This window comes from Cyphellophora europaea (assembly GCF_000365145.1).
Source record: "Cyphellophora europaea CBS 101466 unplaced genomic scaffold supercont1.5, whole genome shotgun sequence".
Classification (NCBI taxonomy): domain Eukaryota; kingdom Fungi; phylum Ascomycota; class Eurotiomycetes; order Chaetothyriales; family Cyphellophoraceae; genus Cyphellophora; species Cyphellophora europaea.
The window spans coordinates 1,129,528-1,154,419 of record NW_008481811.1 but is presented as its reverse complement, the minus strand read 5'-3'; the positions used below and the strand labels follow the sequence as shown (position 1 = coordinate 1,154,419).

At 54.4% G+C, this 24,892-nt stretch overlaps 9 protein-coding genes and 1 non-coding gene across 10 annotated transcripts; 6 read left to right on the top strand and 4 right to left on the bottom strand.

Annotated features, from left to right (window-relative positions):
* Positions 1 to 455: 455 nt before the first annotated feature.
* On the top strand, positions 456 to 1,426 carry HMPREF1541_05711 (uncharacterized protein; the record flags this gene model as incomplete). The annotated part of the gene is made up of 2 exons (XM_008720049.1): positions 456 to 516; positions 561 to 1,426. The coding sequence occupies 2 exons, from the start codon at positions 456 to 458 to the stop codon at positions 1,424 to 1,426; spliced, it is 927 nt and encodes a 308-aa protein (XP_008718271.1).
* A 415-nt stretch (positions 1,427 to 1,841) lies between these two features.
* Positions 1,842 to 4,220, top strand: HMPREF1541_05710 (uncharacterized protein; the record flags this gene model as incomplete). The annotated part of the gene is made up of 3 exons (XM_008720048.1): positions 1,842 to 2,279; positions 2,328 to 2,446; positions 2,498 to 4,220. 3 exons carry the CDS (start codon positions 1,842 to 1,844, stop codon positions 4,218 to 4,220), a joined length of 2,280 nt encoding a protein of 759 aa, XP_008718270.1.
* An 828-nt stretch (positions 4,221 to 5,048) lies between these two features.
* HMPREF1541_05709 (uncharacterized protein) lies at positions 5,049 to 8,262 on the bottom strand (the record flags this gene model as incomplete). Its single annotated transcript, XM_008720047.1, has 2 exons — positions 5,049 to 8,147; positions 8,194 to 8,262. The coding sequence occupies 2 exons, from the start codon at positions 8,260 to 8,262 to the stop codon at positions 5,049 to 5,051; spliced, it is 3,168 nt and encodes a 1,055-aa protein (XP_008718269.1).
* Positions 8,263 to 8,701: 439 nt separating this feature from the next.
* Positions 8,702 to 10,474, bottom strand: HMPREF1541_05708 (uncharacterized protein; the record flags this gene model as incomplete). The annotated part of the gene is made up of 1 exon (XM_008720046.1): positions 8,702 to 10,474. One exon carries the CDS (start codon positions 10,472 to 10,474, stop codon positions 8,702 to 8,704), a length of 1,773 nt encoding a protein of 590 aa, XP_008718268.1.
* A 657-nt stretch (positions 10,475 to 11,131) lies between these two features.
* HMPREF1541_05707 (uncharacterized protein) lies at positions 11,132 to 15,920 on the top strand (the record flags this gene model as incomplete). The annotated part of the gene is made up of 5 exons (XM_008720045.1): positions 11,132 to 11,146; positions 11,248 to 11,379; positions 11,428 to 14,356; positions 14,405 to 15,105; positions 15,153 to 15,920. The coding sequence occupies 5 exons, from the start codon at positions 11,132 to 11,134 to the stop codon at positions 15,918 to 15,920; spliced, it is 4,545 nt and encodes a 1,514-aa protein (XP_008718267.1).
* Positions 15,921 to 17,582: 1,662 nt separating this feature from the next.
* Positions 17,583 to 17,730, top strand: HMPREF1541_05706. The gene has a single exon. It is a non-coding gene; the product is annotated as a tRNA-Arg (tRNA).
* A 1,345-nt stretch (positions 17,731 to 19,075) lies between these two features.
* On the top strand, positions 19,076 to 19,786 carry HMPREF1541_05705 (uncharacterized protein; the record flags this gene model as incomplete). The annotated part of the gene is made up of 1 exon (XM_008720044.1): positions 19,076 to 19,786. One exon carries the CDS (start codon positions 19,076 to 19,078, stop codon positions 19,784 to 19,786), a length of 711 nt encoding a protein of 236 aa, XP_008718266.1.
* A 151-nt stretch (positions 19,787 to 19,937) lies between these two features.
* On the bottom strand, positions 19,938 to 20,453 carry HMPREF1541_05704 (uncharacterized protein; the record flags this gene model as incomplete). The annotated part of the gene is made up of 1 exon (XM_008720043.1): positions 19,938 to 20,453. The coding sequence occupies one exon, from the start codon at positions 20,451 to 20,453 to the stop codon at positions 19,938 to 19,940; it is 516 nt and encodes a 171-aa protein (XP_008718265.1).
* Positions 20,454 to 21,202: 749 nt separating this feature from the next.
* Positions 21,203 to 22,099, top strand: HMPREF1541_05703 (uncharacterized protein; the record flags this gene model as incomplete). The annotated part of the gene is made up of 1 exon (XM_008720042.1): positions 21,203 to 22,099. The coding sequence occupies one exon, from the start codon at positions 21,203 to 21,205 to the stop codon at positions 22,097 to 22,099; it is 897 nt and encodes a 298-aa protein (XP_008718264.1).
* Positions 22,100 to 22,851: 752 nt separating this feature from the next.
* HMPREF1541_05702 (uncharacterized protein) lies at positions 22,852 to 24,793 on the bottom strand (the record flags this gene model as incomplete). The annotated part of the gene is made up of 4 exons (XM_008720041.1): positions 22,852 to 23,168; positions 23,233 to 23,594; positions 23,725 to 24,512; positions 24,569 to 24,793. 4 exons carry the CDS (start codon positions 24,791 to 24,793, stop codon positions 22,852 to 22,854), a joined length of 1,692 nt encoding a protein of 563 aa, XP_008718263.1.
* Between the last annotated feature and the right edge of the window lie 99 nt (positions 24,794 to 24,892).

The window sequence follows — 24,892 nt, the reverse complement described above, 5'->3', positions numbered from 1 at the left end:
AGCCCTGCATGTTCAGATCTGGACAGCTGCACCGTAGGTTCCCTTCTCGAGCTGCATGGAAAGCTCACGGAGAAGGTTTCCGATTGGCCGATATTTGCATGGGGTTGCCTCCTCCTGAGAGGCCCAGCTTGGAACATCGTGTCCGCTCGTTGACGGCATGAAGAGATGTCGTGCCTCTTACGACTTGACTCACGCTTGACAAGCAGGTCGGTATAATATATCAGTGAGTGGAGTCCGGGTGACAAAGCCGCTGCCAACCACGTGGATGACTTGCTTCCACCAGTTGTGACATCAGTTGATATCACGGATTTCATGACGTTGAGCCGCAAAAAATTGTGTCCCCATATCCCAATACATTTCCATCTATTAAACATACTGCCTTGGCTCATCTATACCATAGTCGTTGTCGCTTCGATATTGTATCTACTGACCACTCAATCGCATCGAATCTCGTCATGGAAGCAGCAAAGAACGTTGCCAAGGCCGCAACGAGCAGCGAATCCCAATTCGAGAGTGGTAAGTAGCCCAGTCAACATGGAGTGCTGGACTGATGATATCAGGCCATAAAGTGCCTATTACTCATCAGGACAAGCCGGGCCTGCAGCAAAACCTGCCCGTAAAGCCTGCTTCTACTCAGCTGCCCCGAGAGGATGGTGGGTACCAGACCTATAGGGCCGCGGGGAAGCTGAAGGGGAAGAATGCTCTCATCACTGGCGGCGATTCGGGCATTGGCCGTGCGGTCGCAATCCTCTTCGGCATGGAGGGCGCCAATGTCACTATCGGTTACCTGCCCGATGAAGAAGACGACGCCCAGGAGACCAAGCAACGAGTCGAGCAGACCGGTGCTCAGTGCTACCTCTTCGCCACCGACCTCAGGTCCCAAGAAAATTGCCAGAAGCTTGTTGATTTCACGCTCGAGAAGATGAAGCGCGTCAACATTCTGATCAACAATGCTGCATTCCAACAGGTTATCTACGGCATCGACAAGCTGTCCTACGATCAGTGGCACAAAACTTTCGATACCAACATCCACCCGTACTTCTATCTCGCCAAGATGCTGCTTCCGCAGATGGAGGCCGGAGACACTATTGTCAACAATGGCTCCATCAACGCTTATATCGGCCGCCCTGATCTCCTCGACTACACTACCACCAAGGGCGCCATTACATCCTTTACCCGTGGCCTGGCAAATCAATTCGTCGATAAGGGCATCCGCGTCAACCAGGTCTGCCCCGGACCAGTCTGGACACCCCTTGTTCCTGCGACTATGACGAAAGAAGCACAGGACGGCTTCACCTCTCCGATGGGACGACCTGGCCAACCCAGCGAGATCGCAACCTGCTTCGTTTTCCTGGCCAGCCAGGATAGCAGTCTGATCACCGGACAATCATTGCATCCCAATGGTGGTGTGGTTGTGAATGGTTGACGACAAGGCAGCACTGCTCAAGCATCACAGTGTTTCTTTTTGTTGGCATAGATAGATATGAAGAAATGAGTGATGATGAAGAGATGACCAGATGACGATGCGTAGCAACCCAAGTAGGTAACCTGCTCATGCTGGCTACTATACCTGTTCGGCTTTGGGAGGGTATATAACAGTATCCAAGCACCCAAGGGTTTCTTCTTCTCTCTTTCAGGATTAACAGAGATGGAGTGGTCACCACCGAGAATATGGCAATATCACGTGATCATTATAAACTTGTCAGCCTTAGCGCCGTGTGAAGTATCCACTTCAGCCTTGTTAGCGCCATCATCATCTTGCAGCTCCAGGCACAACTTCTTCGGACACAAGTTATTCCCTCTCCATCCTCCACTTCGGTTGCTTACAGACATTACGAACCATGTCGGGCAACGACGACCGTGGCGAGCAGTCTGACCTTGGTCCCAACACTCCGTATCCCCCTGGCGCGTCGGCGCAGTACCCTCACCCTCAGACCTCGTACGCTTACCCTCCCAACAACGACTATCCTCCTCTACCCGATCATGACCTGGGTCTCTCTGGTCAGGGCTACTCTCAGCCGCTGCAGCACAACCTCGCTGCGCAACTGCAAGATGCCGCTCAGAGTGCGTCGGCCAGAAATGGCGAAGGTATGCGCGTGAACACCAATGGCACTGGTCTCGCGGGCATGGCTCCTCCGCAACCCCAAGGCGCGCCAGCCTTCTCGCCTGGCGGACCACGCTCTAGCGTAGACGAGACTCCCGACAGCGGTACTCCCGGCGATCCCAAGAGTAAGAGAGGGAAGGCTTCACAGGCTTGCGACGAGTGCCGGCGCAAAAAGGTAAGCAGGGAAATCACTCCACTGAGCGCATTGCTGATAGCAGGCTAGACCAAGTGCATCACCACGATTGATGAGCATGGCGTGCCGACAACCTGCACTAGCTGCGCTAAGGCCAATCTCGACTGTCAGTACAGCCGTCAGCCACTGAAGAGAGGACCAAACAAGGGGTATGTGCCGACGCCGTTGAAGAGTTGCCCTGCGTACTGACCACGATGCAGATACATCAAGGACCTTGCAGACCGTGTTCAGCAAGTTGAGAGCTTGTTGCCTGTCTATCGTCAATCGTTCGACGGTGATATGTTTGGTGGTAGCGGCGACGAGCCTATGTCCGGCCGGCGAAACTATTCCCTCCCCGGTGGACGCGCTTCTTTCTCCGGCCCTGACTTTGGTCGAGAGCGACTCGAAAGTCTTGGCGCCTTCAACAATCCCATGGCAACCTCGACACCTCGTGCACGAGATCGCTTCAGCATCGCCGTTCCACCAGATCAAACCGTCACAGTCGACACCACCAACTACTACGACGAGATGGATCCCCGTCCGGCGAAGCGTTTGAAGATGGAATCCGAGAAGCTTCCTTATCTTCCACCTCTTTCAGTTCAGTCTTCCGATTTCTCTAAGTACTACGAGACGATCCACCCTCAGTTCCCTATCCTTCCCGATGCTAGTGAGACTACTCTCCTGGTGGTCATGAACGCTAGTATTGACCTGCAGCACGCTATCATCGCCGCCATCAACGTTTTGCCTACTGCTGCACCATCGCAAGAGAACGGCCCTACCACGACTCAAGCACTGCAGTCCGCTATCCCAGATATGAAAGAGATGATGGAGCGTTTGGGCGACATCTTCGAAGATCAGCTCGTCTCAACTCCCAACGCTCTTGTCTATGTCTGGGTCACATCTCTCCTCGTCATCCACAACGAGTACGCCGTCGACATGTTCTACAACGCTGGCCCGCTTGCGAGCCACGCGCTTGTCCGCAAGTATGAGACCGTTCTCGAGCGGTTGAGAGATCCCAAGCAGGTTGGCTCATTGATTACTGAAGACAAGATGCAAGGTCTCGACACTGACATGCTGCAAGAGATGGCCGCGCGTACCCGCTGCATGGCTCTGCTGCAGAACAAACTCACACTCATGGCGTCGGGTCGTACCAATCCTCTCGATAAGTACGTCTGGGTTACCAACGAGGACATTGGTGCAGCCGCTTCCCTCTCCGAGTCTGCCAAGTTCATGGCCTACATCACCAAGTCCCTGGCATGGGCCATCAATCTTCAACACAACCGCGTGTGGGATCATCCAGTGGGATTGGATCTCAAGGATGCCATGAGTGAGCAGCTTGAACATACCGCTCTTCGCACTCATACCGACGTTACAAGCCCTCTGTTCCAACAGGTCGAAGAGTACCTCAAGACCTACACCGCGCGCACTACAGAACAGCCTAATACCCTTGCTTGCCTGTTCCCCGCTGCCAAACTCGCCGAGAAGCTGGGCAACACCCCTCAGACCTACAGCCCTCTCGACATCCACCTCTTCAGCATCTGCGTCTTCACCTTCCTCGAGTGCCTCGCACTGCCTGCCGGCCCAAGAAACGACTTCGCAGCTCCTGTTGCGCAATCTGGTCTCAACTCTATCCGCCCATTGCTACAGCAGAGGGCTGCGGCTGCAGCTGCTTCGCGCTCTCCGGCCGACAAGGTCTTCTGGGGCACCATTGATGGCAAGGAGGTTGTCAAGAAGAGCTGGATGGAGGCGCTCCTAACTCACATTGACATTTGCGAGGCGCGTAGCTTTGTCAATGAGAACACCGCGAAGTATGGCGAGCGACTCCAGGATGTGACCGGTAACTTTGGTCAGCTTCTCGACTACGGCTATCTCACTGTGCTGGGCTTCTACTCCACCATCGTGGCGAGAGCGGAGATGGAGGGTGAGGTCGCACCCGCGGCTTAGTCGGTGGCGATGTGCAGACCGCCATGATCGGGCGCCCCGAAGCTCAAGAAGGAAAGACGGCAGATAGGGTAACAGCGTCGCACAGACGGCAGTCGCTGTGCTTCTCATGGCTGAAAAGCAAACGGCCACAGACAGGATACGGGTAAGACACCGCGTATCGTGCATATTGTATCATAGCATAGCATATCTTAGCTTCGCCTCACCACAATGGTCGAGGCAGCGGCGAGTAACTCCAAACGTCATGGAGCTGACTCGACCCGATATCGAGGAACGAGTATTTCCAAGGCAGACAGATCAGACCAGACCGGCTTGAAGAATGAACAATACTTCTACACCACTCAGCCGATGAGCAGGCCGTGACTATGAATCCTTCTATTCTTCTACGCTTTTCAGTATGCAGGTCTGAAATTGCTGTGTAGCGTAGTGGTAGCAACGACAGTGCACAGTGCCCATCCCTCGTCTGCATATTATTATACTCTTCGCCTGGCCGAATGGGAGACCCCCACCCCCAATAGATCTCTCTGTCTGCTAACCCTGGCTAGGAAGGACCTTTTGTCTGCGACTTTGATCGAGAATCTCCTTTTATCACAGGTATATACACGGCAAAAGTACACTAAGATGGCACCGCGGCCGAGATCAGATCTAGCGTCTCACGACATTACATTGCCTTGCCTTGCCTTGCCACGCCACACGACGACCCTAGCAGACACTCCCCCACCCTTCCACCCATATCGCCTCCCTTCGCTTCCATGAGAGTCAGTCAGTCAGTCAGTCAGTCAGTCCTCAATCATTCATGCCATCTACTTCCACGCCTCAACAATTCTGCGCCTACACCTGCAGGTTCTCTCCTGTGCCCTTTCCCTTTCCCTTTCCCTTTCCCGCTCCTACTCCCCCATCCGCGTCCACCCCCGAGCGCGCCTCCTCCGACTCCGACTCCGACGCCGACTCCCCGCCGACGTCGTCAACGACGCCCACGACGCCCTCAACGCGCATGACCGCATCGGTGCTGGACCTGCGCAGCGGCGTCATGTCGCCCGGCTCGCGGTCCGTGCTGCGCAGGCGTTCGATGCTGCGGCGCGATACGGGCGATTCTGCTCCTGCTCCGTCTGCGACTCCGGCTCTGTCTTCGCTCTGGATTTGGTCTTCAACATGACCGTCGCGGGACATCCCACGCGTGACGGGGCCAGATTTGTGCGCCTCGAACATCGGGGCCGTGGGCGTCGCTGACCCGCCGCCGCTGCCGCCGGTGATGCTGCCGCCATCATTGCTCATCCTCGCCGTGGCGCTGGGCCTCGGATCGTTGTCTTGCGCTGTGCTGGCTGTCAGGCTGTCGTCGTCATTGCTGGGTCTGGAGGCGGTGTTGTTGTTGTCGCTCGTTGCTACTTTGCTCACGCCGGGAGCGGAGAAGACGGCGCGCGTGGAGGCGTTGGAGGTTGAGATGCCCGAGAAGCCCGTGCGTGTGGACATGCTGTCTACGTCGCGGGACTGCGGGTCGGAGTAGAGGTGGCTGGCGGTTCTGTATTTCGGGAGGAAGGGAGGCGCGTTGGTGGCGGATTGCGGGGATAGGTAATTGCTGGATGGGGAGCTAGGGTGAGGGTTGCTAGCGTCGGGGTTTGCGGTCTGCGGTGGCGTGATGAGGATGTTGTCGTTGTCGTTTGCAGCGGTGGTTTCAAGGTCGTTGTTCTGGTGGTTGCTGGAGTGTACCGTTGGAAGTGCGGGAGGCATGAGCTCCTCCATAAGTGCACCGGCTTGACCGCGGTCGGTAACAGAGACGGTGCGGCGGCGGGAGCGGCTGCGGTCGGTGGTACCGTGGTCGGAGGTGCGCCGGCGTTGTTTGCTGCCACGGGACAAGGAGCGACGCGAGGAACGTCGAGGTCTGGTTGAGGGGGAAACTGGAGGAAAAGGTTCCTGGATCGTAGGTGAGGTGACGTCGGTTGATGCAGGAGGGATTGCTGGGTTCGTCGTCGCAGGCTGGTCTGGTGCCGGTATTTGGGCTTCGGTCTCTCGTCGCACAAACTCATCTTCTCGTCTGATCGTGGCCTCGTCGTGCTTGCTTCCCCACATAGACCACATGAACAGACCGTACGATTTGCGCTGCTGCTTCTCGACCTCCCTTGCTGTTCGCCTTGCCGCCAGCGCACTCGGGGGAGGCCTTTCTCCAGGCCCAAAGGGGACATGATTGTTGGATCGGATTGCGGCGATGCGCTGCTTCTGCAGTTTCCGTTTCGTGCTGGCGTACTTTGATGCCCAGTGGTCTTTTGCTTGCATCCATTTCTTCACCGGGCCGGACTTGATCAGGCCAACTTCGTCTCGGTCCATTGATGTCGCAGGAAGTTCTTCTGGCGGAGGCAGCTCCGCAATATTACCATACCTATCAACTTGCTGGCGGATCATGTGGTTGCGGAATATCGGCAAGGGGTCGCCCGCTCGCCCCACGTATTTGTGCTGTTTGCCTTTGTTTTTCATTCTGGCAATGCTATCTGTTGAATCGGAAGGTGTTTCGTCGTCCGAATCGGATGAAATTATGGAAATCTCATCGTCGTCCACGATCTCAATGGGCCTATCTTGAGCGCGAGCCAGAGCCCATGCCCCAAACTGGGCAATGGATCTATACATGAATTTCGCTGGGCGTGTGAAAGAAAGTGTCGGCGCAACGTGACATAGATCTTCCCATACTTGTAGCTGGACATGAGTGGGCTTATATCTGTTCAAAATGGCATTGTCTGGGTCGTATTTGGTCTTATATATGTCGGACAGAGGGTACTTCCCAGGGTTCGCGGCTTTGTGTCCAAGGTAGATTTGCTCATCTCGAAGCATCTCACCGCCACCAACGAGAATGAGAAGTGGTGGCAGACCCCCTAGCGATGGCTGAAGCACTGGGGACACAAGCGGATGGGACAGTAGCTGGTTGGTCGTATACATCTGAATTTGTTCCTTCACGACCACAAGCTTGTTGTCTAGCTCGATAGATAGGAAGTGATTGGGAGCCGGAACTCTATTGGCCACTTTCGATGTTGGGTCGTTACTATCCGCTGTATCCATGCCCAAGTCTTCGGCGAGCTCCGTAGCTTTGGCGGTGAATGCCTCTTCTCGAGTCTGGCCTTCGTCGTTCTTCCGCATAAATTCCATCTCATCATCAGTTGGTGGAGGCCATGCCACAGATGGACGATGGTGAAATCCATGGGGAGGGATGTAGTCGAGTGGATTGGTTTCCGAAACGCTTGGGAACGAATGGGTCAGATCGACCCAGGGTGATATCAGTACTGCACCGGCTGGTAGCGGTAGACCTTGATCGCGGAGTATGCACAGCATGGACATGACCATGCCGCCACCAGCCGAGTCACCCGCCAGAATGATCTCATTCGGTTCGTGTAGGGTCAAGGTGTATAGATAGACAGCCAAGCAGTCCTGCAAGCCACAAGGAAAAGGAAACTGAGGTGCTAGACGGTATCTGGGAGCAATCACGCGAGCTTTGAGTTTACGCGCGTGGCGCTGGAGTTGGTAGCGATGCTCGTCGACCGATCCGAAAAAGTAGCCACCACCATGAGCGTATAGCATGACACGCCTACACTTCTTGTTGTCGCGTTTTCTCTCATTGTAATGAGCGCTCATCTCGATCCACTCGGCGCGTAGATCACTCCCGTTCCTCCGCCACTGCCACCACTCGCGGCCACCCACAGCTTGAATGCCCTCTGGCCCAAGCTGGCGAATGAGTGTTTCAGCGGCTTTGGAGACATGTTCAGGAGCGATAGTAACATCTTCTGTTTTGACCCATGTGGGGTTTGGTACCCATTGAGCAGTGAATGCTTGCAGCTCGTCAACTGTTTTGTGGGAGGCGTACTGGAGGAAGCATCGGATGAGGTGGAGGCCCTCATCGTATGATATGTGAGCCGTGGGCTTCTTATGTCGCGGCTTGCGATTTGCGTACTGTTCCGAATCAGTTGATAGCGAGCTGTACTGGGGCCCAACATACATGTGCGACACAGGTCTTGACAACCGTCGGGGTAACGGCTGCCCCAACCGAGAAGGTCGTCAAAGTCATTGTTATCACTGTTGTTCGCTCGTCGCGGGAGCCAGCATACCCATGCCGTGACGGTGCTGCTGGTGTTCAGATAAAGCTCATGGGACTGTAGAAGCTGCAGCGTGCCTGCTGCATCGCAACGACAAAGGATCCAAGCCCGTGCGGGAGGTGAGACTCGCAGGGTGGTACTTTGTAGATCCATTCTCGATGGCCCATGTTAATTTCTCCGCAATGGCGAGCGGGCGTCATCGTGCAGCTGCGGGTCTCCCGGATAGTTAAAGCCGACGTGGATCTATTATGCAAGATTTAGACGGACTGCAACTTGTCAATGAGAATGGAACTAAAGCGGTCGCTGATGAGATGACTGATGGCTAGATATATTGTACATTGGACATAGTGTGACAAAGACCGCATTGCTACATTTCAGTCCTTTTCGCAACGAATAGAGGCCACAGAGATATTATATCAAAGCCTGGCCTTTAAACATGGCGTCTTGTACTTCGCGCACAATATCCCTCCTGTCATGCTTCGAGACCAAAACAATGCCTCGACCACGCCTGCCCATCCTTCCCACTCTGCCAAGGCGATGGATGAAGTCTATAGTCGTATGGGGTACATCGTAGAGAATCACATGACGCACCGCTAGGGTGTCGATACCTCGTGATCCTAAGTCTGTTGTTACAAGAACTTTTGTGTCGGCCAGATGTCTCGACGGCTTGATAGGGTCGGCATCGGGGCGCGCTCCTTCAAAGGGCACAAAGTCGCGGAAGTTGAACCGCGTCTTCTCGGCGGATGACTTCTCAGCGCCTTCGACGCGGCTGCTCGAAGTGAAGGCATCTAGAATTTCGCTTTGTCGTTGCTCGGAGTGGTCTCTGGTGAATGGTACAGCATCGATGCCCTTGCTGGCCAGGAACTTGGCCACCTCCTCAGCTTGGTCCCGCTCGTTGACAAATACCATCATGCATTTGACCGTGTGATACTTGGACGTATCATCATGTTTGGACTTGCCAATTTGCCAGATGGCGTCAGCACATGCGAGATTTCGGTTTCCTCGGTACAGGTCTTTGTCTATGTCTACTACGCCAAGCTGCACTCGTCGGGCAATGCTGTGTAGTTTCGGCGTTACCAGGCGGGTGGTATTTGGATACGTACGATCCACAAACTTATCTAGGCTTCGTGGAATCGTGGCAGAACAGAGGATGAGTTGTTTTAGGGATGGCGCCGCTCGGTCGATAATGCCACGCGTTGTCTCCTGGAATGAGCGATCGAAGAGGGAATCGGCTTCATCCACAACCACGTACTGGACACGGCTCAGAATGTTTGGCTCCTTCTCGGCGATGCTGGAAATCAGATGAGGTGTGGACACAACAATGTCAATGCCACTTGGTCGGAAGAGTCGATTTCGGATCACGGTTGGACTGTTGGAGGCCGATATGTGCTCGGCGCGGAATTTGACGGTGTGTGACATGATCTTTGCCACTTTCCCAATCTGTGCGACCAGTTCGGATGAGGGGAGAAGTATGAGGGCTCTCGGTCTGCCGAGGCTGGGATTGACCTTTTCCTCGGTCTCAGCAGGGTCGGCATCGAAGACATTCTCTGCCAACCTCTTTTTCAGAGCCGCGGCATCTTGTGTCTCCTTCAACGCTGTCGACGACTTATCCAGCTCGTCTTGCCGCTTGACATGGTCGATGACCGGGAGTAGATACGCCAACGTCTTCCCGGATCCAGTCTCGGCAGCTAGCAGGAATGTATCAAAGCGATTTGACCCATCGGCTTGTTTCTTCTGCTCCTTCTCAAAAGCACCTTTCTTGCTCAGTAGGGCTGGTATAGCGACCTTTTGCGCAGGGGTTGGCGTGTATTCTGTAAGGCCTGGCAAGGCTTGAGTATAGACGGCATCGGACACGATAGGCATCAACCCCAATTCTTCGAACGTTGTGATGGTCTCCAGTCTAGCTTTGATTTTATCCCTTTGCACATAAGACACAGGTGTCAGTGCTTGCTGCATCTTGAGCGCGTGAAATAAGGGGCGGTCATCCTTGTCCTTCTTTGGTCTGGATGCGGGTCTCGTCGAAGACTGAACTGCCTCTGTTGCTGCTTGTAATGATCGTGGAACTTGTCGCATATTCATTCCTGCGAAAGGCCCTGGCCTATCTCGGTCTCTCGCTTTTCTTTTGTCCGTCCGACCAACGTCTTCGGAGAGGGTCATGCGTGAGGCTGGCTTTCGTCGCCTCATGGCTGAGACGACTGTTCGTCGTTGCTGCCATGGTTTCAACTGGGGTCTCAACGGAGACAGTAGCGCTCTGAGCTGACACTGCGGACAGACCACGGCCGAGAGAGACATTAGCCAGTCTAGTCAATGGGATTGATAGGTCGTGGATGACCATGCCCGAACTTTTTTCGATCCGGCTGGCAAGGCTGCGGAACAGGCACAAGGCTGAGTAACAAGGATCGTCAACTACCTTCGCTTGGCGGCCATCGAAGTTGGCTAGTGGCGGCAGCGGGTCGCTCTTGCCTTGATTTGGGCGCTGTTGCTAGGCAACGCATGTTATTTTTGCGGGGGTGTAGGTGATTGGAAGCGCTTCTCTTAACACGCCCTGTCTTGCGACCTCATCCCGCTGTGCTCTTCTTCTCGAGTCCGCACCTTCATCAACATCAAGGGCCGTCTTGCGACCGCTATATGCACTCCAGCGACAGCTTCCCTGTTGAAGGCTTCTGCACATTCATTCATAACCTGCCATCGGCTTCACCTCTAATAACACACCGCGAACCTGCAACAGCTGTGCTGCTCTGCCAACTCGCATTCCACACCAAGCCGACCCTCACTTGTGGAATGATCTGAGCCCATACCTGACATCTTGAGCGAAGACTTTGTCATTGTTCCGACATCGCCATGGCTTCGCAGTCTGTAAGTGTTTGTGCTTGTTTTGCTTCGTCAACCGGCGCTTTAGCAACACCAAGGCGCTCCACTGTCTCCGTTACCCTCCCATGCTGATGACCCGACCATAGGTTCAACCACTGCGCATTCAGAAAGGTGGCAATGGGTCGCCCAACAAGCTGCCCATGGCCAACTCCCGCCCCCTCTCAGAGCTGAGTCCTATGGCGATTCGGAGAAATTCTCCCAGCTTTCCACAAGGCAAGGTACTGCAATACTCGCTCAACACTCGGAACAAAACTTATGACTTGCAGACTTCTCTCATCAAGAGTCCTTCGTCGCCCGGTAATTCGTCTCCCTTCGGCAACTCCCCACGCGCTTTCTGGCAAGGCCGCGACGTCAACTCTCCAGCGCTCGAGAATCATAACCCCCTCGAAGTCCTACCTTCACCACCCCCTGCGAAGCGATCTTCGATCGAGAACTTGAAGAAAGCTTCTCGTGTTAAGAACAGCAGCATGTTTGCACGCGAGCAGAACAATTACTACGATCCATCTCGTCCAACCATCTTGGATGGTGCGCCGCTGGGCTCCAGTCGCTCATCCCTCATGCAGGACTCTGACATGCAGCGACAGGAGAACGTATCTCCTCAGAAGTCGCCTATGGCTTCGCCAGGTCCAGTCCAGTCGCCGACGACTAAGCCCCTTGACGAGGTATGCTTCCCCAACGGCATTGCGCCTCTGTCGCCAAGTAAGAGCCATACTTCTCCCACAAAGTCTTCGCTATCAAAAAGATCTGGTCAGGCATTCAAGCAGAGCGCGTTTGATCCTGAAACAGGCATCTGGGAGGATGATGACGGTACCGAGAAGAAGCTGCCGGAGGGCCGCTATCTACACCGTCATGCGAAGAGCGTCACCTTCGACCAGGCGCCCCCACAGATCAATGAATACGAAATGACTACCCCAGACCCGTCGTCAATTGCATCAGGATCGCGAGAGGGCAGCTACGAGTCCGATCAGGAAGATGAGGAGCTGAGTTTCGAGCGTGGCTCTTCCATGGATCACGAGGACAGCTTCGACGCTTCGCTTGAGGATACTGAGAAGACTCCGGTCGTGCTTCCTGAAGATTGGCGATTCATGAGTCCAGATCAAGTCAATACCGCGCTATCAAAGGGCGAGGAGGACGTCTTCGACGATGATTACGGCAGCCCGGGTCCTTCTGCCGACCCAGGGGCCCTTGCTTACCGACCTCATCAGACGAGTGTCAACTCTGTCGACTCCAATGGCGACCGTCGACCACTTCCCCCTCTGCCGCCTGGCGCTTCGTCTCCTCCAAAAAGCCCCGGGCGCGACAGCTTGTCCGGAACCCTTGAGCGCATGAGCAACCCCCATCGCAACCTGCCATCTCCTCCAGGTGCTGCCACAGTATCTAAATCAGACATCCGACACATGAGTGGTGGTGGACTCTCCCTCAATGACCGTCTTCGTCTCATGATGAGCGAGAAAGACCAAGATGCACAGCGTGAGCGACGCATGCGGCGCGCTGACTCGAAAGAGTCCAGCCCTGCTAGAAGTGAAAGTCGAGAGCCAGAACCTGAAGTGAATGGAGGAGAGCCCATCCCTGAAGAAGCAGCTAGCAGCAGTGCTCCCACACATATCTCGCGGGAGTCTATTCTCCGCCATATGTGCAGTGAGCAAGACTTGCACGATCGTGGCGCAGGGAACGACTCTCGTACTCCTTCGCAAACGTCGATGTATGATCCAGATATCCCAATTCCGTCAATGGAAGATCCTACGCAAATGCGCCAAGACGATTCAGTCGTGATCAAGCAAGAAGAGGATGAGAGCGATACCGACTTGTACGATATTCAAGAGATGTACGTCCGGGACGCAGATCTAGAGTCGCAAGCCTCAGATGATGATCTACCAAGCCAGTACTCCCAGCCATCCATGGCTTCTCTGCCTGTGACCGCAGATGACGGTCAAGACACACCTAGAGCTCAGAGTCCGGCTCGTGAGGCTCCGAACAACCAATCTTCGAAACAAGGGCTATCACTTCCCGATTTCATGTCAGACTTTGGCCAAGACAAGGGTTTCGACTATGGTCTCGAATCATATATGACTCCACCGCAGGAGAACGGCAGTAGCTTCGATACATCGACCACCTCGCAGCAGAGTGCTCGTGGACTGCCAGACTTGGCTGCGCTGCGGGACTCTATTCAGCGGCCATATACTCCTCAAGAGGAACTGAAAGCACCCCAGCTATCCTGGGATAGTGATGAGCCTGGAACACCCAGCTCCGTAATTCGCCATACAACGAACGATTCACGCGACTCAATCTCTCCTCTGGAGGGCGATCTCGAGAGCGTGCCAGTCGACGAGCCTCTCTCGCCCGCAAGTCAAGGTCCTGCCCTTAGCACGCTGGAGAAAGAGCTTCCGCCGCCTCCCAAGGAATCACCGAGCGCTAGCCCTGAACCAGCCACTGTACAGCAGGCTGCCGAAGAGCCAAGCAATCCCATTGAAGATGCCCCGGAGGCAGCCCCGGGCTCTAAGAGCGCTCGTGTAAGCAGTCTGGTCCAACTTGAGATTCCCAAAGATCAGAGTGAAGAAGGCCTTTCCTGGGGGCTGGAGAAAGAATTCGATCGTGTGGTCGAGGCCCAAAAGGTAGAGTTTGAACGCTCTCTCCAACACCTCTATTACCCATTCAACGGACGCTTCCCCTCTGTCGAGCTTCCTGACACGAAGGACTCATACATGATGAACGTGCCCTTTCTTCCCCGTCCCCGCGGTGCCCGCACCTATAATGAACCGTTTGCTAACAAGGACCTGAAACAGCGCGGCTACTTGATGCGTCAAAATACCAAGGTAGTTGTTGCTACTGAGCGAATTTCCGGGGAGGAGGATCGAACAACTGGTGCTACTGTCGATCGGCCAAGCGCGGAGCCCAATGAGGTCGTAGATTCTCGCCGAAAGACAAGCCAGCCGACCTGGACTGCCGAGCCATGGAATGGAAGATCCCGCCGCAAGAGCATTCGTGTCGGTGGGGACGCCGTTTCTGGCAAGAAAAAGGCGGAGGGCCCTGCTCCTCCTCTTCCTGGTCAGCCCAGCAACGTTGATGGCTTGGGCTCCGTGACTGAGGATGACCTGGCGGAGGAGGAAGCTGAAGACTTCGAAGATGGAGCTGAGCGGGGCCGCCTTTTCGTCAAGGTCATTGGCGTGAAGGATCTACAGCTGCCATTTCCTCAGCGTAAGCATACCCTGATCCACGAGGCGTTTACGACTAATTTTGTAAAAGATGAGCGCACGTCTTTCGCGCTGACCCTTGACAACGGCCTCCACTGCGTGACGACTGCTTGGCTTGATCTCGCTCGCGATGCCCCCATTGGCCAGGAGTTTGAGCTCGTGGTGCTCAATGACCTTGAGTTCCAGCTCACTCTGCAGATGAAGCTTGAAGAACCCAAGATCCAGCGGCCTCAGTCCCCGAGCAAGCCGCCTACTTCTCCTAAAAAGTCTGGAGCCTTTGGTAGACTCTTTGGTTCACCCAAGAAGAAGGAGAAGGAAGCTCCTCAGCCCACCCGCACACGTCCGGTCACCCCACCATCTTTCTACGAAATGGTCCAGGGACTCGTTGCCAAGGACGGCTCATTTGCTCGCGCATACATTAACTTAGCCGAGCATGAGAAGCAAGCATATGGTCGCCCGTACTCTGTCGACATCACTTGCTTCAACGAATGGGCTATGGAACAGGTCAGCGTGGGTAGTCACCGCAGCAAGCGAGGCGCAACTCAACTTCAACGTCGCCCACCCTACGAAATTGGCAAGCTTGAGCTTCTGCTTCTCTATGTGCCCAAACCAAAGGGTGCTAAGGACGAAGACATGCCTAAGAGCATGAATGGTGCAGTTCGGGCCCTTCGTGAAGCTGAGGAACGCATGCAACAGCAAGCCGACATCAAAGACTTTGAAGGTCACCTAAGTCAGCAAGGTGGAGATTGCCCCGTAAGTCGCTTCTACATTCGTCCAAAAGTTTTGCTGATGTCCTCTAGTACTGGCGACGCCGATTCTTCAAGCTCCAGGGAACCAAGCTTACCGCATACCACGAGGCCACACGCCAACCCCGTGCCACTATTAACCTGGCCAAAGCCGCTAAGCTGATTGATGACAAGAGCGCACTCACCCAGAAAGAGACTTCAGCCAAGGGAGGTGGTCGCAGACGTAGTGGGTTTGCCGAAGAAGAAGAGGGCTACATGTTTGTCGAAGAGGGTTTCCGTATCCGCTTTGCTAACGCAGAGGTTATCGACTTTTATGCCGACTCAACCGAAGCGAAGGACGAATGGATGCGAGCTCTGTCGCAAGTCGTCGGCAAGGGCATTGCCACCTCTAACAGCAAGGAAGGCAAACTTTGGACTGACATGGTGTTCAAGCGTGAGAAGACCACAATGCGCCGGCAGACCGATGCTGGTCGGCGAGGCGAAGTCCCTGCACGGAAAAGCAGCGCCCAGCAGCAACAACACCAAAATTCACAACAGCAGCAACAGCAGCTGCCGCCGCCAATGGGCCCAAATACGGCTTCTCAACGTCCCACGAGCCCCGTACGACAACAGACAGCGCCCATGGCTAGTGGCATCCCTTCTCCAGCCAAGAGACCAGTCATCAATGCTCGCCAGAGCACTGGCCACATGCGGACCGAGAGCTATCAGCCCAGCTCGAACAGCGGTGCCCGCAGTCAGGCCAACTCTCCAGTCAAGTCTAGGTTTGGCTTGGGAATGAGCAGCGAAGAGAGGCGACGCAAAGCACGGAGCATGCTCATGTGAGCAGGAAGAGGCCTCACAGTTGCGCGCTCTTTTTACGGTATTGGCTTGTGGACGTCGGTTGGGTCGGCTCTGCGTTGTTGGTGGTGGGGTGAATTTCTGTTCGCGCGTGAGGATTGATTAATGCATGCATGGCACGGGAACGAATCATGAGGTGAACTGAACGACCTAACGTTCATGTTGATATTTCATGACTCAAGCATACGGATGGTGGATGGCGTTCTGTTCTGGCTTCATGGGCCATCGAACAGGGTATTTGTTCGTTGTTGCGATACTTTGTTGTGTTTTCGAGAACAGAGTCTGTGCGAAAGGCGCGGAACTCTGGCTTCTGTCTCAGACTAGACTATCATCAGTCGTGTTTTCCTTGTTTACAATGTTGACGCACATCGCACGTAGGATGGATGGGTCCAATACTGCTAGAAAGTGATGCAACAATCGGTTGTACTTTTTTTATTTCCCTTTTTATGAGAGAGAGAGAGAGAGAGAGAGAGAGAGAGAGAGATGGTGTCGCAACGAGCGTTGACGTGCGTTGCATGACTCTTTTGGACTTTGTCTCCGCTCCGATTTGCTTGACCCTACAAGTAATGTGTGTTGTCGTTATTGTCTCGCTGTTGTTCGTTGTAGTGGCCGTTCCCGCAATGCCTACGCAGGTTTATTCGGTCCCCGAACAACAATCAATGGCTTAAAAGCACGATCAGGGACTCAACGACCACTGCACGCACAGACAGACCAATGGTTGCCCGACTGGGGTATATATCGAGGGGGATAATTGAAGGGAGTGAATTAGGGGCTGGTTGACTGGCTGACTCGCTGCTTAAGGGAAAGGATTTGATGAAGAACGAACCGACTGGAATGCCGGTAAGGGGTTTACTGTCTGTGGTGTGGTGTGGTGTAGGGTTGTCTGCCGTAGATAAGATGGTAAGAATGGTAGGAGTTTGAAATGCCTTTCTTTTGTCTCGCGTGGACTGTCGAATCGAAGGTAGCAGGCAAGCTTGGTTGGTGCCTTTCTGAATGTTGTTGGGTGTGTGTACTTGGCGTGCATAGTAGATATGGCTTGGTGAGGCTTCGTGTCTGAGGGTATTATTGGAAGGAGAGTGTCTTCAACGCAGACCTTTTCGAACAGGTGGGCCTTGAGCTTCGTCTGGTTGTGTGTGCTATGGTAGCAAAGCCGAGGTTTTGTATCGATGTTTGTAGTGGTTTGTCAGTGGGACTATGGGTTGGACTCGCTTGCTTTCGATGGGTCAGGAGGCCTGTTGGTGAGGGGTATGGTCTCTGTTGGCTGGGAAGCCGTCCAAAGCGCGAGGACTGGCTGGACGGCTGTTGTGCTGCTTTGAGTAGCCAGTAGCTAGCATAAACGGAACAAGTCCAAGATCGCCGTCGGAGTATCAGTCAGGAAGGCCCAATTCCATGCATGGATGGGTATGTTCGACGAGTGCTCGTAGATCATACGACACAACCCCCTTCTAAAGAACAGAGGCCACCGCAAAGCCAGGCTGCGTTCTCACCTGGTGGCTAGACAGGACGAGGCTGGGTGAGCCAGGCGGCAGTGAATGTGCCATGGCAACGTACCCATCCGTCATATACCAGAAAATCAGAATTCCCTTCAACAAACACCGCTCACATCAGATCTCACAATCTTGTGAGCGGTCCTTCCCTCTCACAAAGGGCAGCATGGTGCAGTGGTTCAGCACATCTCCTACCTACAATTTGGGCACGAGTCGACACCTTGGAGTCCTCGTTGCGGGTCTTGGTACCCTCGCTGGCGATCAATTGGAAAGGATGAAGGTCCTTGGTTCGAATCCAAGTGCTGCTATCTTCGAATTAATCTTTTGCTTTTTTGGGTTTTGGTGTGCGCGTGTGCCTGGTGCTGAGAAGGGAGGGAGAAAGGAAAGAAGTTGTGCGTGAATGGCAACTAAAAGTACTCTGAGCGTGAAGTGAAAGGGGGGGGAGTGAAGCGGCTGGGCGGGCTTGAACATGGATTCAAATTGTATCTCTGCCGCTTTGTCCCCGAGTCGGGTCAGAGTGATAGTTCCACGGCATGCTTCTGTTGTCAAGCACTTTCCTAACATGGCCACGGAAGAGAATGGTTCGGACTGGGAGTGACGGAGCTGGGAGCGGGTGTGCTTCATTATCGTGCACAACGCCTACTTAGGCTGGCTCAAGATAGCACAAATTACGGCCGCAGCCTATACCGCGCCTTCGGGTGGTACTTTGGCAGATATGATGTTCAGCTATGAGCGATGGACGTTGAGGACGTCGAATCGGAGGACGTCTCCGGAAGATTTTCGGCTAAGATAGACAGGGATTCAACGTCTGTACATGCCTTTCTCGGTTAATCAGCATGCACTGCGGGTGCTCAGTGGCGTCTTGTTTGTGTCATTTTACATGGACTCGGGATCATCAAGCTTAGTCAGGCGAGTGCAGTCTGATCGGGTATATATATACACATCTAGATGACTGCTAATACGCGGCTCCTAAGCCAAGAAGTCTATCATGTTACCCAATGTCGACTCCCCACAACCGCAAACGGGCCTACTCATCCAAAGTCAGGTCAGGATGCACCTCGTGCAAGAAGAGACACATCAAGTGCGATGAAGCAAAACCCATCTGTACGCTGCCTGTCGATCCACCCGCTCTGGGCGCATACTGACGTCTCTCTAGGCAAGAGCTGCCGTAGCCGGAACCTCGAGTGCTGGTATGCTTTCCGAAAGACTTGCGTTTTGAACCCTCGGTTATCAAGCAAGGATGTTAGCTTCGATGCTGAATCGTGCCCGGCCACTCTCTATCAGAACCCCTCGCAGCAGTGGGGCTCGCCATCGGAGCAGCAAGCATTCCAGTTCTTCCTTCTCAAAGCTGCTCCCTGGCTCGCCAACCATGGCCTCGTTGGCGCACGGCCGTTCTGGCTATCGTTCGTGCCGCGAGCTGCCTCCGTCCTCCCCGCCGTACGCAGCCTTCTCATAGCCATTTCCCTCCTGGAGTGTCCCGTTGGCAGCTCCGACACTTGTGCTTTGCGAGCCCGAGCTCAGGCTGTGCTCCTTCACTATAACCGCGCCATACACGTGCTCACATTGCCGGACATACACCCAGCGGACGCCAGAGTGGCACCACTAATAGCAGGGGTGCTGGAAACGCTCTCGTTCAACGGCAAACGCGCCAACATGCACATGGACGCGGTAAAGGCGCACATTGGTGGAATTTCAGGCACGACAGGTGGCGTAACAAAGACATCTGACCACGACCAGAGCATGCAACGCGTCTTCTATGACTTGAAAGGTTTTTCATGCACTCGTGCAAAGTTGCCTACGAGTTCTTTAGATATCGCCGACTCCATCTATCAGGGAATCGCGATGCGAAACGCCGAGTTGCTGCCTCTGACTGGTGTGAATGCCCGTAAGCGCAGCTGGAGCGCAGCTGACGTCTGTGCGGCGTACCGTGAGTACTTTCTTCTGTTTGACCCGACTGATGCTCAGGAAGAAACGGTCGCGGCCGCCATTGCATTCATCATGCAAGGGACGATCAAGATGTTGCCCACTCGATACACTGGACAGTCGTCAGTGCTGTGGTCTGCGCAGCAGCTGTTGTGTGATGTGGCGTTATCACTGCTGCCGAAGGAGATCGAGCCGGATGTGGTGACGGGTATCCCAAAGGAGAAAGTGCTAACATGCGCCTTGGAGTACATTGTTGGGCAGTGTGGTTTGTTACTAGACACTAAGAGCTTGCGACGGGCGGACAAAAGGGTGTTGCATGAGACGTTAGGCGTGACGCTGAATGCTGTGATAAGATTCGCGAACGTGAGGAAGGTCGTGGAAAAGGCGAGAATCCTGCTGATGCATGTGGAGAAAGGGGAACCATTGCTGGAGAGATCATGACGTGCCTTTCAGATCGTTTTCTTAGATTTCGTTAGACAGTGGCCGCACCAGGCGGAGGAAGGTCGTCTGGTGGTTGCAATTCGAGACAGGACAAAGCTTCGGGTTCAGCCGAATGTGGCGGAAGTGTTTTTGATACTCGGCAAGTGGACCCTCAGAGACCGCCTTGCACTCTAAAACTGGCCAGCACCAGCACCAAAAGGTTGATAATCCCCCAAAACAGTGGCGTCCACGTACTCATCTTGAAGTAGCCCGCATTGTAGACAGCTCCTAGCACCAACCCCACCAGACTGCCCGCCAACAATGCCTCCAGGCCGCCCAACACAACATAAAACACTGGCACCAGCCATACCCACCGAGTGGTTTCAGCAATTGGGTTTTCCCCTAACAACTTCCGATTCTTGGGTGTTAAGCGCGCGGCCGCGGGCGAGCGTAGGAAGCGTCGTTTCTGAAACGCCGATGCGTACTGCATGAGAACGGCCCAGAGAGCGGCGAAGAGGTGCGAGATTCCGACGGTGATGAGGGTCCAGTACAGCGTGAAGCGCCACATGTCGCCGGCAAAGTAGAGGTATTGCGGCTCGCCCGGGTTGGCGCGAATCGGCCAGTACAGGGAAGGGAAGGGGGGCGTTTGGTAGGAAAGCGGCGGCTGGCCGTCCCACGAGGACGACATGGTGAGCGGGAGAGGAAGGCGTCTTTTGGGATCGGCTAAGCGCCGTTCAGCGCCTCCTCGCGTGGTGAGGATGGAGCAGGAAATGCGGAGAGGACCTGAGCACAGTGAAGAGGTGACGTTGGCGAGGCTGAATCACAGCCTCGCCAACTGAAGCGCGTCGACGCGACCCAGCGGCCCAGCGGGGTCTCCCATGAGTACCACAGCTATTCAGCAGTTGGAAATGGTCTTAGCATCTGTTGATAGGCCCTGGTTCAATGCATGATGTCTAGCTGTTTTTTCGGGACTGCTCGGTACTAGTTGACCCAGTGGAAGCTGCTTCAATCGAAGTTTTGAACCCCCAAACGTGGATGTGGCGTACACGTATCACCGAAGCACCAGCAAGACATCACACTCAACAACAACAACAACATGGCCCCTCAACATATGTTGAAGTTCCGTTACGACCGCTAATCAACGGAAAGCCGCTTTGTTTTGTCCCCGATGCTACGGAAGCAGTATCCGCTCACTCAACGTGTCTGACGCAATGATGATCGATCTGCAGGTACGCCGACAACGCGAGCATCATAAAGTGACCTTGACCTGATATTTCACCCACTGCCGTCTCAATGCCTCCACGTGTACCATTCCGAGTAGCCATCCCTCTCATCAAACCAAGTCATCTCAGCGCCACTCACAGACCATACATCCAGCCCATCACGGCGATCAATCGACTGACCAATATCAAACACCACCTGTCAACAACCTCCATCATGTCCGAAGCCAACAGCAGCAACAAGGGCTTCAAACTCGAAAACCTCTTTTCGGTGAAAGACCGCGTAGCCCTCATCACTGGGGGCGGCAGCGGTATCGGTCTCATGGCTACACAGGCCTTGGCCACCAACGGCGCCAAGGTCTACATCTGCGGCCGCACCGGCGAGAAACTTGACAAGGTCGTCGAGCTCTATGGCAAGGACATCCCAGGCCAGATCATTCCCCTGCAGGCGGACATCACGCGCAAGGACTCGATTCGCGAGCTGGTCAAGGAAGTGGAGAAACGTGAGAAGTGCCTCTGCATCCTCATCAACAATGCCGGCATCGAGCTGAACACGCAGCAAACTGAAGCGGAGACCACCAAGGAGATGAGCAAGAATCTGTTCGAGGACGAGAACGAGACGTTTGAGCTCTGGGCCGACACCTTCAAGACCAACGCGGCTCAGCTCTTTTTCATGACCACGGCCTTCTTACCGCTCTTGCAGAACGCGAGTGAGATGCACCACGGTTATTCCGGCACGGTCATTAACATCACGAGCATCTCGGGCGTGGTCAAGACGAGCCAGCACCATTTTGCCTACAACACCAGCAAGGCGGCGGCGATCCACCTGAACACGATGCTGAGCAACGAGGTGGCGATGAATGGCTTCAAGGTTCGCATCAACGGCGTGGCGCCAGGCGTGTTCCCGAGTGAGATGACCGCGGGGGAGTCCGGCGGCGATCAGAAGAGCTTCATTCCGAAGGAGAAGTATGAGAGCAAGACGCCGGCCAGACGGCCAGGCAAGGAGACGGACATGGCTAATGCCATCCTGTTTGCGGCGACGAATCAGTATCTGAATGGGCAGAATATCATCGTGGACGGCGGGTATGTGATTCAAGCTGGTGGCGGGCCTTAAGAGACATGTAGCGAAAGGGGCGGCGGCCCTCTTCGCCCATGTCTTCTCAAGAGTCAAGTGTGAGTAAGGCATAAGTGGCTGGCCAGGCCTCTTCGCGATGCTCCGGCTGGCCCCCAGCGCTTTATCTGGCGGTCGCTGATGTTGGAAGAGTGTGCAAATAACAATAGTTCGGTTCGCTGCTGGAGCATGACTCGTCTGGGATAGGAGCCCACTCGTCATGGTAGTAGCTATTCGGAGCAAACACAGGCCTTTGAAAAGTACAGACATTGCTAGTATCGGCAGGCCATGTATCAACGCATCGCTACGTTTTCGTAACGAGAAAAACGTTGGGCCCTCATTTGATGGCCTCATGCCAGGACCTCCTTCCTCGCCTTGGTGTAGATATGTATACGTTGAGTGAAGGCCATACCTAGCAACAGCGCAACAGGATAGATGTTGCAAGACCACCAGTAGGAGGTTCCTTATATGGGATGCTACAGTAGCCCACAGCTTTCGTGGAACGTATCAGGAGCAGGACTGTCTGACTCATTGCTGATCTACGTATATACAAACATCTAAATAAGTGTATGTAGTCCTAACGGAATATATCATGAAGCCTTCACCTGTTCCTCTCCCCACCAAAATGAGCGCCCAGATAGCATTCGCTGCCCGGCGCCCCAGCTAGAGTTTTCAGTAGTAGATGATACAAAGTTCCGCATTCTTCCACGAGGAAAGACCTCTGTGAACAAAGAGCGTCTAGCAGTCTCAAAAACCTAGCTCATAGCCATAGCACCATTGCCCTTTCCATGAGTAGGAAGCTTTCTCATGGGAATCGCCAGGCTGACCAAGCATGCCGTACCACAAAAGGCAATGGAGACGGCAAAGGCGGCCTTCAGACCGGTCATGTATGCCTCAAGAACGCCCGGCAGAATGTCTGGCGGGAACACGTTGTGGAGCTCCGAGGCACCTGTCAGGAAGACGAGGCTTGGATCTACGGAGGGGGCTGTCTTGGGCAGTGTTGCAAGTAGTCTGTTGGAGAATGCCGACTGTCCCGCGGAAGTCGAGAATGCACCGCCGACTGTTTGGAAGACTGTTTCATATTCATGGTTAGTGTCTCTCTGAAACGATTCTCGCGAGGGGGATTTGTAGCGTACACAATAGGTTGGCCGTGACGGCTGCAAGATCCTCAGGCCCTACGTAGGCTTGGGCGACGCTCAGGCCATGCATAATGCCGAAAGCCAAGGTCGCACCGACGAAAAACTGGAAACCGACCCATCTCGCGGTCGAGGTGTTGATTTCGAAGGTGTAGATGAGTCCGATGGCGACGGTGGCGAGCGCGGAGGCTCCGAACATGACTTGCTGAGCGCGTCCGGTCTGCATGACGACAGCTCCGCCAGCGAGTGCGAATACGGCGGCGGCGAGCACAAGAGGCAGGTTGTCGACGCCGGATCTGATGGGGCTCGCTTCCTTGATGCTCTGGAAGTAGATGGGGAGATAGATCAGGAGGATGATATAGCTAGGAGCAGTCAGTAAACTTGTGTCGGTACGAAAAGGCTAAGACGGCATTGACAGCTGCGCCCGAGCTCTCCTTGGGACAGTACCTTAGGAGAGCAACAGAAGCAACATCTTTGCAGAGGAGTACTAACCTTCCCATGAAGAAGAAGCCGAAGGGTGCAGTGGCCGAGAGTGAGCGTGACTTGTAGAGCCTCGGCAGCATCATGGAGTAATCGCCCAACCAGATTTCCCATATCAGTAGGGCAATCGCGAGGAGTCCAAAGCCGCAGAAGAGACCAATGACCTGGCTACTGTTCCACGAGTATCTGACTCCAGCGTACTGAAGGGCGAGGATGTAGCAGGTGAGGCTTCCCATGGCCAAGGAAATGCCAACCGGATCCACATGCAGCAACTTCTTCGTCAGCGAGATTCGTGGTGATGCAGCGGTAGCAGCGGCCGGCAAATTGAAGAAGAAGAAAATTGCCAGAGTGGCAGCTCCTCCAACTGGCAAGTTGATGTAGAAGCACCACCTCCAACTCACGCCATCGGTGAAGGCGCCACCGACAATAGGGCCAAGAACAGCAGCAACACAGTAGGTCATTCCTATCAGGCCCATCATCATAGGTCGCTTTGCCGGTGGGACGGTGAAGGAAATGATGCTGGTGCCACCCACTGACAGGCCGGCGCCACCTAGTCCCGCAATGGCACGTCCAACGATCAAGGTCTCGGAGCTGGGCGCAACACCACAGATCAGACTGCCAACCTCGAAGATGATCATGGAGACTATAAAGGTCCACTTGAGGTTGCTGTATTTGTAGATCTTTCCGGCAGAGGGCTGTGCAGCGCCAAAGGTCATAAAGTAGGCCGCTGCATACCAAGATACGTCGTCGATACCGTGAAACTCGTCTGTGATTTTGGGAATGGCGGTACCAACAATGGTCTATGAACGTCGGGGTTTAGCTCACTTGTTTAGTGTCAGTGTACTGGAAGGCTCACCTGGTCCAATGCGATCAAGAAGACCGAAACTAGAGACGCGGCGGAGAGGAGTACAAGCTTGATGCCGTGGGGATAATCATCATCGCTCATTTCTGGAGTCGAGGAATCCAGAACTGCTTTGTCGACCTCACCACCATCATTCCCACTGAAAGTGTCCGAGGACGAGGACTTGGTCGAGTTGGTCTCGTCTCTAGCCACGTTGAGCTTTTCGTCCAGAGCAGCCATTGTAACCGGGGGCTTTATGCAGACAGGAACAGGAATCAGGAAGGTTGGACTAGCGCTAGGTTAAACACAAACATGCTAGAATGCAAGACTAACCACGAG